The 13710-nt window shown below is 47.2% G+C and overlaps 1 protein-coding gene across 5 annotated transcripts in view; it reads right to left on the bottom strand.

Annotated features, from left to right (window-relative positions):
- The window catches only part of LOC118778501 (rhotekin-like), a 69640-nt gene that overhangs the window by 14048 nt on the left and 41882 nt on the right, over positions 1-13710 (bottom strand). For 4 of the 5 annotated variants that reach the window (XM_036530043.1, XM_036530047.1, XM_036530045.1 and 1 more), the window contains exons 2-10: positions 9918-10117; positions 9554-9618; positions 7481-7534; positions 6625-6742; positions 6166-6390; positions 5883-5977; positions 3928-4034; positions 3685-3816; positions 1255-1420 (exon numbers count right to left, since the gene is read on the bottom strand). In XM_036530043.1, the coding sequence (XP_036385936.1) occupies positions 1255-1420; positions 3685-3816; positions 3928-4034; positions 5883-5977; positions 6166-6390; positions 6625-6742; positions 7481-7534; positions 9554-9618; positions 9918-10117 (1162 nt within the window). The remainder of the gene's footprint in view (positions 1-1254; positions 1421-3684; positions 3817-3927; positions 4035-5882; positions 5978-6165; positions 6391-6624; positions 6743-7480; positions 7535-9553; positions 9619-9917; positions 10118-13710) is intronic. The other variant, XM_036530044.1, reaches the window with a different exon arrangement.

Below are 13710 nucleotides of genomic sequence, written 5' to 3'. Positions count from 1 at the left end.
GCCAATAACATTGCCTGCCCGTGAGACCAACTGTCACCTCAGCTGATCTCTATTCACCTCGGGGGCTGGGTTCTGAATCCCCTAAAACCTTGAGACCAGGGTCTACTTAACCAACAAGGTACTTATTTCAACACCATTAAACCATAAAACAACTGTTATTCACATAATATTTTCGACTGCTGTAGTTTTTATATTCAGTCCATTCTGAAAACTAGCAGGACAAAATAAAATGTGTGTTACACATTGGCATTTAGTGCTTTTAAGTTCAAAGTTATGCAAGGGTTTGCACAGACGGTCACAGCATCTCGTTTGATGCCGAGAGCTTGTGCTGGGGGAGAGGTAAGACTGTCATCTAAATGTGAGAGGCGTGACTAATTGGAACATAGGCCGTCCCAGCGTTACTCTCTCCACTAGGCCACACACCATAAGGAAACAGCACACCGTGAGTCGGGTAAAGCACATGGCTCCTCCTATATCCACCCCCCACAACCATTTAGATCATCTGACTGCTCCACATGGTGATGACACTGAGCTGGAGGATCCCCATGCCCAAGCTCAACCCATCCCTTGTGTGGCACACGGGACCTGTCCCATCCCCTGGGTCACCACAAAGCCATTGATATAAGACATTATATCAGATATGATCTTTCTAAAACACTATAAACACACAGCAGTTACCTCTCATCTCATGCCTTACCCTCTGCCTCTAACACCTCTTCATTATGGGGTGATTTTTACACTAGTAAAGAAGTCCTCACTCAAAACAGTACCCATGCCAACATATTTTTTACCTTAGCAAATTAGCAAAAGGAATGCTCATTCAATATAGTGCAAATTTTACCTTAGTAAAGCTGTACCCATTCAACACGGTGTGAGTTTTAACTTAGTAAAGCTGTACCCATTCAACACGGTGTGAGTTTTAACTTAGTAAAGCTGGACTCATTCAACACGGTGTGAGTTTTAACTTAGTAAAGCAATACTGATTCAATACACTGTGATTTTTACCCTAATAAGCCAGTACTGATTCAACAGTGTGATTTCTACCATAATAAAGCAGTACTAATTGCACTGACCACAGCATGAACTTTACCCACGTTGAGCTTTACTCACTCAACACGGGATGATTCTACCAGTGTACGCTACACTCAGCTGGCAGCTTCCGCTGCGTGATATTTCTCGCGGGTGAAACAGCACTCACTGACCGCAGCGCTCTTTCCCGTGTAAAGCAGCGCCTCCGGCGCTCCTGGGACTCACTCATGTCGTAGAAGTGCTGCCAGAAGGCCTCCATCCAGCGCTGCATTTCCTCGCGGCTGTCGGTGGCCAGCGTGTGCGTCACATCCTCCCCCCCGTACTGGTTGCTAACGGAGATGCTCTGCGCTTTGCTGTGGGGGTCCTTCTCTGTGGCGCGGATCCTCGTCTCCTGATGCATGCGTAGAAAGGGTGGGGGGAGAGCAGTCAGTCACATGGTGTCTGTCCTCACCAACGTCATACTTTCCCTCTCCACCTGCCAGATGCTTGGATATATTATGTTTTAATGTGAAGCAGCCATATTTTACGGCGAAGGTGTGCAACATGTACATTAATGTCATAGACTAAAAAAGACAAATTTATCGGTAACATACAGAATGTAGACTAGGTTCCAGTACTGATATTCAAGGTACCACAGCATCAGTGCTGAGGCCGGCTGTAGGTACCACAGCAAAATGCACTGCTGTAAGTGTTCATATTCTACTGTAGGCCCTGAGGGAAGGAATGAAGTGTAAAAAGAAAGTAGAGAGGGGTTGTTTCAAACTGAAAGTTCAGAAAGTGAAAGAGTCATTAATTAAAGAACAATGAGCCACTTTGACATGCATAGTAAATTTACATTTAAAGTAAAAATTACATTTAAGTCTTGTTCTTCCTCTGTGGGTGGTGGAACAGCTGGTTTGAATCTTGATTGTTTATCTTAAGTCAACGGGATTAAGCCAGTATTTCACAAACTTCTTGTTGATCGAAAAATTACCAAAAGCAAGTGAGACTGTGGTCACTGTTGACTGGAGTTATCCACCCCTGCTCTACATAAACAGTGACAATATTGCAATACATACTGTCACCAGCAGAGGGACATTGGAAATTGTCACCCTTCCCTTGTAGAGTGAGAGTAAAGTCCACATGTAAAAGATTGCCACAATGAAGCCACATTCACAAGCACTATAATCGTTTTGAGTTTTCCCTCTCCTCCTGAACCTGAAAAGATGTACTTGGAAATGAAGACCATAAGAGAGAGACTTCACACTGATCTGAAGATACCCCTTAAGAATCTATGACAGTCATATTCCAGACAGCACATCCATTGGCCAACCTCGAGGTTCCACCTCCTGTACAGTGAGTGAGTGCAGACTTCCTGTGACATCTGGGCTGACCTGTAAACCCATGGGCAGGGCTTCCAGGGTCACTGCTATGCCCTCTCCTGCTCGAGCTGAGGTACCCACCAGCAAGCCGGACCCTTTTCCCACTCCCATCAGACTAAGAGGGCAACTGCTGACAAGGCCCTCCCCAAACCAGAGGAAGGTACACGGCATATCCACAATGAAATATCTTTTTCACACATTAGCCCTGGTCCTCCTGCATGTGTATGCCCATGGCTTTCTGCTTCTGTTGAAAAGCTGTGCCCCTTATATATATATATATATATATATATATATATATATATATATATATATATATATATATATTTCCATAATTATATTATATATATGTATCGGTGGCGGCTGGTGAGCTGGAAACAGGAGAGGCTGAAACATTACCTTTAAATCTATAATTAAATAATCGCGTAAATGGAGTACATGATTATGCTCGCGAAACTGTGGTTTGTGTGCTTGCGAAAGCTACTATGTGAGATTGTTTAATTAACAAGGATGGCATCGATTTAAATTACATTAGATGCTCATGACACATCACAGCTTTTGTGAGGTCTGTGTTCTAAACGTTATTGTTCATTGCACTCAACCTAACCTAAAAGTTTATTCTCAGTAATTTAAATCGATCTAACTAAATTTAGCTCCGTTTTGTAATTTGAATTTTGTAACACAAAAAAACTATAATGTGAAACATTTAAGAGAAAGCTTTGGGATTTCTTGCCACTTAATTGTTCAAATTGCCATCCTTGTTAAATAAACAACCTCAATCATGCTGTCGCTTTCGCAATAGCTCACAAACTACAAATAAAACAATTAATTCTGTGAATTAATTGTTTTGCTGTTAATGAAGGAGGATAAAGGGGAACAGGTTGAAAGTAATGATAGATTTAAAGGTAATGTTTCAGCCTCTCCTGTTTCCAGCTCACCAGCCGCCACCGATACATATATATATATACATATATATAATGGGCACAGCTTTTCAACAGAAAGCATAGCACTTGAAGTGAAATGCTTGATATAATTTAATTTAAGCTGTGTGACTAAATGCCCAAATAGGTTTCATTACTTTCAAATACTTGCATTAAATCACATTTTGCACACAAAGAAAAGTTTGAACTTTGTCAGTTTAACATTAAGGTTTGAGCATTTCCTCTGTGTATTACAGGAACATTTTAAAGTGTTTCCCACATAAGCTTTCAGGATGCCCTTTACGGGTCACTGCTCTGTGGGAGAACGTGTGTGTGTCTGCCTGAGTGTGTGAACGCTGTCCTCTCCAATGGCTCACCTTGTTGATGGCAATGGTAAAGGCTGGCTCCACTTTCGCTTCCACGTCCTCTTGCTGGTGGTAGCAGATGAGGTTTGTCCCACTGAGGACGCCGTAGACCTTGGTCCAGCTCTGCGAGTCCTCCCCAAGCTGCTGAGAGAGACACAGATGAAACGGGCAGAGATGGCGAGCAGGAGACAGGAAGCAGGGTGGATCTCAGGAACGCGCCTGCTTCCAGAGAAGCCCTCCCCAGCCATCACTCACCTTGACCTGCAGAGTGCCACTCATCATCTGCTGGGTCATACAGTCAGGCTGCGCAACCAGGCGACAGCACACGCTGCCGTACAGCGGCAGCCAATAGGAGCACTCCTCTGGAGCAGAGACAGAGAGAGAGCAAGCGAGGGGGGAAGAAAGAGCAAGAGAGAAGAGGAAGAGTTTCACATATTTAGATATTTACAAGTAAAGCCAAAACAGCACCAAAAAAACAACACAGTAAGAACCCAACCAACTCCCAGCAAAAAGCAGAACCACCATGAACCCCCCAGAAGGAAAGAAAAAAAAAACAAAAAAGAACAACCCCATTTAACAATCATGTCAATTCCATTCCACTCATTTCACTTATTTTACATGGTAAAATAAGTGAAATTTTACCGTCTAAAATTTTACTTATTTTAGCGCCCAGCTGGTGCAGAACTAAGAAATTATCATTTGTCTTATAGATGCAAACTCCAAACCTGGGACATGCTTGTAGATTTCACACCAGCAGTACAGTCAGCTGTCCCCTGCTGCTCTTTGTCTGCTTTTCTAGTCTTATGAATCGCCAGTGTCACAGTCCCAATGAAACCTAAAAGTGTGCATCAAGTTTTCTTTTCTTTTCTGTACCTCACTTTGAATTTGAAACATGTTTATAATAACACTCCACCAAATTTTTGATCTGAAGCACTCTGAAAACAAACAAAAACACATTTCCTCCATCCTGCAGAGGGGGCATCTTTTGTCAGTAATGGGATATAAAGGATGTGCTCAGGTACTGGAGAAAGAGAGAGTGGCACATGCAGAATGGCTTTGCGTATGCTGTGGCCGTACCTGCATCTCTCCTGAGTTTGCAACTGCTCTGGAGAACTGCCCTGGCAAGCACACCTCTTTGTTCATGTCACAAGGAACCTGGCGTAGTTTCCTTTGAATTAATCTGTTGCATTTGGCCAGCCCGGCTGTCAGCCAGCCAGCTGAAAGTAGCTTTTCAGGCTGAATGAGCATTTATTGTCATTGGCTGGCCAGACTGCTGCGAGCACTTCTGCGCCACAGGTTACTCTCCTAACCCTGGGATGTGTTTTCAGCACCTTTTAGCACAGACATTAAAACAATGCTCTGTATTTTGCTGGAAAGACTAATGCTAGGTAGTAGGCAGACTGGTACCCAGGCTAGCCCCTAGCCTCTACAAAGATAGAAACACACAAAACCATACAGTCCAGAAACTGTCACAAGTAAGGTAAGGGGCCCAAAAACAGTCACCCATCTCACTCTCACTCACTCACTCACTTAACTTACAGTATCACTGTCCCTGAGACTCATAAAATTACAACAGTGTGTGCCTGCTTTACAACAACCTGTTAAGCTTTATTAGCGCTGTATTAAAGATTTATAGAGATGTACTTTACCAGTAATAAGGAAGTTCACAGTTGCTCATAAATATTCTACAGTTTTAACCCTGAGACAGTGTCAGGCTCTGGCCTACCAAGAGAAGGATGAACCGACATGGAGATGAGGGACATATGCAAAAGTTAGAGAGAGAGTGGGAGAAGGAGAGACAGACAAAGATACAGACAGAGAGAGAGCGAGAGAAAGAGGCAGAGACAGACTTTAAAGTCCCTTTATTCACCAATTTGTTTCACGAGACTGGACCAAAATACTATTTACACATCTACATACTTATCTGTTTACATATATACATGGTTAGGAAAACAACACACACATAGACCAAAACATCAACCACACCAAATCCCCAGACCAAAGGAAATTCACCATTAACCCACCCGAAAAGAACAGAGAGAGAGATAGAGAGAGAGAGAGAGAAAAGTAAGGGAAGACAGCAAAATGAGAGAGATAGAGAGAGGCAGAGAGAGAGAGAGAGAGAGAGAAAGGTGACAGCAGACAGAGAGAGAGAGAGAGAGCAAGAGGCCAGGGCAGAGAGAGGGGGACAGCAAAGTGAGGGTGCTCACCGTTGCCAGAGATGGACAGGTCATGTGTTCGGAAGCTGTCCCGGACATGTGTCAGCTTCAGGGTGGCGTGGGCCAGGAGGTGGTACTTGGGTCCCCTGTGGAAAGTACCACATGGGGTTGCAGTGTGTGTATATCAGAATGGTAGCCTGTTTGTTGGTATATGCATGCAGGTAAGATTTTCCTAATGTGTGTGTGTGTGTGTGTGTGCGTGTGTGTGTGTGTGTGTGTGTGTGTGAGTGTGTCAGTGAGTCTGTACGTGTGTGTGCTCATAGGGGTAGCTTACGGGACAGAGGGAGAGGGCAGCAGCAGGGGAGCTCCCCCTCCATTACTGACTGGGCTGCAGGCCCCGGGTTCGAGTCCCACCCGGATCTTCTTTCCTGAGGACCGTCCCAGGGAGCTGCTCAGCTTGCTGGCTAGTTTCCTGGGTGCCGCCCCCGATGAAAACTCTTCCTCTGTACAGCAGCTGTACAGCTCCACACGCAGCTCAAACCCAGGCCCAGCCTCACTGCTATAGACACAGAGCCGCACAGACACAGTCCCGGTCACGATCTCTGGTACTGACGGCAGAAGGCCAACACTTGCAAAACGTAAAGGCTTTGGAAAAGATGACTATAGTAACGGGGATGGGATGAGACAAAGGCAGAGGAGACGATACAGTGAGCTCCAGAATGAGGGAAGGACCAATGGGAAGGCAGCAGCAAAGTCCTGGTCATGCCCCAGGAGAGCGGGAGGGCACACTCACAAGACGATGGTGTTTTCGAAGCAGATGTCCGTCAGCGTGCGGTCCACCATCACCATGTCTGTGTCGTAGATCTCACCTCCCAGCTGCAGCACGCAGAACACAGCGCAGCGATGCAGTTCTGACACACGCAGAGGGAGAGAGACGGCACCAACGTTACACAGCTGCAGAAAACATCACACATGCACCGCTCAGGGGACAGCATACAGAGGAGAGAGAGAGAAGAGAAAGAAGGCGTGAGTGTGTGTGTGTGTGTGTGTGTGTGCATGTTAGACATGTTATAGATAGGATGCATGATGTGCAGATTATATTTCATTTGCAGTAAAGAACAGGAGAGAGAGTTGGTTGTTTACCCACTGGCTAGTTACCCTACTCTCTCACATTTACATGGTGTATCACACTTACATCACATAACTCATTTACATTATCTTCATTTAGCAGATGCTCTTATCCAGAATAACTTACATAGGTTACTATTTTACATGTTACCCCTTTATATAGTTCTGGGTGAATTACCTTCCCCATGGGTACAGCAGCAGGGCCTCAGTAAGGAATCAAACCAGCAACCTTTCAGTTATGAGCCCTGCTGCTTACCACTACACCACCATGGATACTTCGTATGCACCAAGCAATCCCCTGTTTTGTGCCTTTTTTGTGCCCCTGCATAAACTTGGAATGACTGAACATGATTTAATCCAAAAATCTTAGTTTTGATTCAGCATAATTTATCATGTTACATTATCAAAATCATGTGGCCAGTCTTAATCCTCTAATGCCTTCCCCATGACAGAGCCAGGAGTATTGCATTGGGAGGATGGTCTCTCTGGCTCTCAGTGCAATGCTGGCTACCAAGACTCACCTCCTTTATTTTTGAAGTACTCTGTGTCTTTCCACATGAGCGGGATTCGGAGATCTGCAGAGAGAAGGACAGGCTGTCAGAGGGCCCTCATGCCCACACACACACAGACACAGACACACATACACACACACACAGCACAACCAGATGGCTGTCCCTTAACCTGCAGATGCTACTGCAGTCAGTGGATACCAGTCTATCCACACAACAGTGGTTCTGTGTGCAAAGAAGGGGGAATCAATCAAACATCAGCAAAAATATATGCAAGAATGTATGCAAGTGCTTATATGCATGTGTGTATCTGTCTGCATGTGTACATGTTTGTGCATGTGTGTGCGCATGTGTGTATGTGCGTGCATGTATATATGTATGTTTGTGTGTGTGTGTGTGTGTGTGTGTGTGTCACTGTAAGAAGATAGAGGTCTCACAATACCCCTCTTCCCTTATCTATCAAGCTGTGCCCATGTCTACATTGCCATAATTATCCCACAATGACCTCCACACACCAACACCCTGGGGCTGTTCCTCTGCAGGGGGCCCCACCGAGCCCAGCCCTACCTCTGTCTCTCCCTCCTGCTCTCCTAACACATTTCATGAGCATCCACATCCACTGCAGGTCGTGGTGGGCAAAGTCAATAATGAGCCAATTACCACCAGAGGGAGAGAGAGCTGGGGAGAGGGCCGAAAATTCGGTAGCTCTGCAGTCACGTCAAAGAGGAGTCTAGGTGAGTGTGATGCCAGCAGGGGCTCTGAGACCACCTACTGACCATACCGGACCAGAGAAACAGAGATAACACACGGCCTTTATAGATCTAAGACTGAGCTGAACAAAGCTTTGGCTGACCAATAATCAGGGGTTGCAGAGTAAACTCATTTAAAATATCAAACACAAGAACAGTTTGAACATATGACTGCAGCAGTCTCCAATTTGTTAATGTGTCCCACAGGTAAATCCAATGCACCATGAGGGAGGAGGAAGATGAAGGACTGAAGGACATGCCTGGGGGTTACTGATACACTTGTTGCAGTGACTGAGTGATGCACTGATTAGTTGAGCAGTGACTGGGTGATGCAGTGACTGGGTGATGCAGTGACTGGGTGATGCGGTGACTGGGTGATGCAGTGACTGGGTGATGCGGTGACTGGGTGATGCAGTGACTGGGTGATGCAGTGACTGGGTGATGCAGTGACTGGGTGTTGCAGTGACTGGGTGAACAGTGACTGGGTGATACAGTGACTGGGTTTTGCAGTGACTGGGTGATGCATTGATCAGATGATGCAATGACTGGGTGAACAGTGACTGGGTGATGCAGGGACTGGGTGATGCAGTGACTGAGTGATGCAGTGATTGGGTGAACAGCGACTGGGTGATACAATGACTGGGTTTTGCAGTGACTGAGTGATGTAGTGACTGGGTGATACAGTAACTGGGTGATGCAGTGACTGGGTGATGCGGTGACTGTGTGATGCAGTGACTGAGTGATGCAGTGACTGAGTGTTGCAGTGACTGGGTGATACAGTGATCGGATGATGCAATGACTGGGTGAACAGTGACTGTGTGATGCGGTGACTGTGTGATGCGGTGACTCGGTGATGCACTGACTGGGTGATGCGGTGACTGTGTGATGCGGTGACTGGGTGATGCGGTGACTGGGTGAACAGTGACTGGGTGATGCGGTGACTGGGTGATGCAGTGACTGGGTGATGCAGTGACTGAGTGATGCAGTGACTGGGTGATGCAGTGACTGGGTGATGCAGTGACTGAGTGATGCAGTGACTGGGTGAACAGTAACTGGGTGATGCAGTGACTGGGTGATACAGGGACTGGGTGATACAGTGATCGGATGATGCAATGACTGGGTGAACAGTGACTGTGTGATGCGGTGACTGGGTGATGCAGTGACTGGGTGAACAGTGACTGGGTGATACACTGACTGGGTGATACACTGACTGGGTGATGCGGTGACTGTGTGATGCGGTGACTTGGTGATGCGGTGACTGGGTGAACAGTGACTGGGTGATGCAGTAACCGGGTGATTCACTGTCTGGGTGATGCAGTCCCAAGTTAGCACTTACCTGATATGGCCACTTTGCCCTTACAGGGAAGTCTTTCGTCCATGGGCCCAGCATCTGCAGAGGACCTGTTACAGAAAGGGAATCACTCTGTTTCTCCACTCACACTTGTCCTTTTCAGGCCCTGGCTCGCCATCCACAGACCACCTTCACAACCTCCCCATGCCCCCATTCCCCACCCTGAACACTCTGTGAGCCCATCCTCCCCATCCCCCACCCTGAACACTCTGTGAGCCCGTCCTCCCCATCCCCCACCCTGAACACTCTGTGAACCCGTCCTCCCCATCCCCCACCCTGAACACTCTGTGAACCTGTCCTCCCCATCCCCCACCCTGAACACTCTCTCAGCCCGTCCCCCAAGCCTGACCTGCGTGCCACTCTCTGCATGACCTGCGCCTCCTTCATGCGCTGCAGCTCGGACATGTAGGCCAGGATGCGGGCGTTGCAGGTCAGCAGCCCCTTGGCGGCCTCCAGCGCCTGGTCCCTCTGGGAGCAGGCGGCCAGCAGCTTGCAGGTGCCCTCCCGCATGCGGATCTCATGGTCGATCTTCTTCTGGATGTCGCTGTCCTGGGGGGGAGAGGCAGAGCGGAGAGCGGAGAGAGTGAGCGGAGCGTGAGCGCCCCCTGGGCTCATCTGGGGGCAGTGGCTCAGGCCTCTGCATCACATGTCCACAGCGTGTTCCCATCCCCTGCTGGTTCGCCTCTGCCCTCCCAGCTGACCCTCATCGCACATCAGATAATGCCAATCTCAGCTGGCACTCAAGGGCATCTGCCAACCGAGAACACATCCGCCACTGCATGACCGGGCATTACAGTAAACATCAGAACAAGTCACCGATGTCAGGCTGTACAGGCAGGACAATACCACAGGACTGTGTTCTGGGGACACAGTCACATGAGGAACCACACTGTCACGACTCCAGAATTTTAAACTATCAGTTCAATTTCACATTCAATACCTTTGCAATGCCACAGCAAAAAAAGCAACATCTGAACAACCCAAATAAAAGAACTTTGCGTTAATAAATGTTAGGATTAGGGTTGGTAAATATGATCCTAGATCAGCATTAAAAAGTGAGTTCTGTGTATGGTGTCCTTGAGCAGACATAAGGGGAACCTTGTTTTTGTTGGAGTAACACATAAACTCAAAGGTGCACCACTACACTATTACAAAACCACAATACTACCAAATACATAATTCATGAAGTCTGGAAACACACTTGAAATCTAGTGTGTCTGTGGTATCAAAGTATCTGTATTTTTGGCAACCTTAGTGTGGGACAGGGAAAATCACCTAAAAACTTCGCAAAACACACACACCAACTGCTTCTGAGATCAAATATTTCAGTTGACGCAAGAGGACTGCAGATTCACTGATACAGGACACGGTGTGATCAAGGCCAGTAATGCTTGACAGATAGTTGAGAGATCAGGAAAGAGATCAAATCTGTTTCACACAAACAAACAAACACACACCCACACACACACACACACACACACAGTGCAGGGGTATGTGCATATGAAAAGGCATTAATCACAGAGTGGTTGTGCCTATGGGCCCAAATAGCGCACTGCACCCAGACATGCTTGGGACTTCACAGCTCTATTTCAACAGCCTAAATAAGTGAGAGTGACCCTGGACCTCACTCCCCTCCGGCCTGTTCCCCCAGCCTGCCTGTAGAACAGCGCTCTGACTCACTCCACACCGGGGCGACGCCAAGGAGAGGTGGCCACACCACGCAGCCCTGCAGGAAGGCAGATTACACTCTGGTACACTGCGTTTCTGATTGGCAGCAGAGCGTCAGGTTGGAGATGGAGTCCTCAGATCAGCCCAGCAGACCGTTCAACCATATCCAGCTAGCCACCAATTCAAAGGTTTTTTTATTTTAGATCAGTTAAGAAGACAGAAGTCCTCAGTACAATTATTCACATCGTCCTTTTGATTTCCTTTTCACACCCGCCCCCACACCAGTGAGGAGTATTGCCATTATTGTTCATACCTCTCAGTCTGAGCACTCATCGGCACCTAGCCTTGATTCCATCTTAACTTTCTCAGCACCATACAGGGCTTCATACAGACTAATCTAACTCCCTTTCTCTTCTGACAAAAGCCCTCTCCTCACACACAAAAGCACTCCTCTATCTCACTCTGCTCCACATACAGACTGCCCAACAGAAGCGTGTGGAGTAACACACACACACACACACACACAGAATGCCCAATAGAGATGTGGGGAGTTTGGCTGGAAACAGAGGAGGAGCACCAACGACCTCATTGGAAACTGTATAACAAGTCATAAGCAATGCTTCGTCTGATTTAGGTTCAAATTAATTATGCTGTTCGCAGGCTATTCAGATGAGGTTTGGTAGATATGAGAGCTGAATACACCAAAAACAGACACAGGGGTTAATTATTATCTTGTTTATATCATATTCCTTCATTAAAAAATAAATTATGCACCACACGGTACCCTGGATACACCAAGCCCTTTTCCCAAATGAGGGTCGATGTGCATTTCATCTAAACCGCAGAAGTTCAGATACCGACCAGCAGAGGGAGCAATTGTACACATACACAACACGCTTGCCAGGGTCACAGACATTTCATCCTGGTAGAGCTGATCAAACAGATTGTGTTCAGTGATATGAACCCAGTTATACAGGTTCTAATGACATTCACCAGGCCACAATGTAGTTTATGACTAGAAAAATCTACTCACGTTACTAAGGGGGGTATTTCCTCTTAAGAGAATAAATAACCCAAGTCTAAACAATAAATCCTCTTGTCCTGGTGGACAAAGTAATATAAGACAACCAGTAGGCATACCAGGGATCTGAAATGCATTTCAATCTCAGTAGAGTTATTACTTTTTTCCTTAATATGTCCAGACACACAGGTTAATGCAATCCTATATATGACTGAGGCCTCTCCTGGCTTACGTAGCAAGTAGGAAAACTTGCAAAACCTCCACCATCATCAAAGCAACAGAGAGAAGCCACAGAAACTTACATACAATACATAAAAAAGTTAAACAGGGAAACTTAACCCACAAAATGACTTCATTGCAGTCAACTTACTAAGTGCTACCAGTATCCTAATGAGTACTCCAAAATTAAGAAATACACCTGAAATGGCAGTTCTGTGTTACCTCTGATACAGTGCACTGCTGGGTGCAAAAGAGAATCCAGTATTTTCTCATTTTAAAACTAAAGCATTTCCATTTCCTGCCTTCTCTTTTCAGCCTGAATATCCTCCTCAGCCAGATTCTGATCCAGCAGAAGTAGAGAGGAAACAGGGTCTGTTCTCTGTTAACGTTCTGGGAGAGGAGCTGCAGCTGAGGCAGAGCGGAAAAGACTCCCCTCTTTAAATTGGACTAACGTCTCAGAGTCCATGTGAATTTTCCACAAACCGTGCCACACGCGGGTCTCTCTGGCACCCTCGGTGTCGGTGTGTGCTCCCCTCTGACCCCAGCACTGCTGCCAGCCACACCCCTCTGTGCCAAGCCACGATGCTGTGCCAGGGTGCTCGCCAGAGTCGCTGGCACTGACGCCAGGGAGGGAGGAGGGTGCCAGCAGGCCGACACAAGGGTTCTCCTGGCACCGAGGGCTCGGTGAGGCCGGCCAAGGGAGGTGGTGTGTGTACGGGGTCTCGTCTGTGGAGGGGAGGAGAGCTGAGCGAGAGAGGGGAGAGGACAGGGGGGAGTGGTGCGTTTGGCATCCGGCCCGCGTGCTGCTTTCACGCGGCACTCGGGGGTTACCAGCTGGGGTGGTCTACATAAACGGGGGCCGCGGCAGTGCCTCCCGCCGCCCCACTCAGCCAGCAAACAACGGGTGGTCCATCCTGAGGCAGTAACTTATCGCAGCTCTGCGCTTTTACTGGCTGGAGTGCAGGCCCATGCCTTCAGCTGTGCTCACATACTCATTTCTCAAATACTCTCGATACTCTCAAATACTGCCAAAGACAGTGCACCCAGCTCCCCGACAAGGATAAGAACCGAGGACTGAAAGCACACTGGTCCAAAACCGAGCACAAAGTGTAAAATACGAGACTCAAAAATCAAGCCTGTCTTTTTGGCTGTAACCATGCAGCTCCCCTGATCTAATAACAAAACCTGCGCTGTACTACTACATGGCAGTGAGGCACTAACAAGTGCAAAGCAG

This window comes from Megalops cyprinoides, chromosome 5, assembly GCF_013368585.1.
Source record: "Megalops cyprinoides isolate fMegCyp1 chromosome 5, fMegCyp1.pri, whole genome shotgun sequence".
NCBI classification, from domain to species: Eukaryota; Metazoa; Chordata; class Actinopteri; order Elopiformes; family Megalopidae; genus Megalops; species Megalops cyprinoides.
Note: the sequence above shows the minus strand (reverse complement) of the source record. Positions and strands in the feature narration are given on the sequence as shown.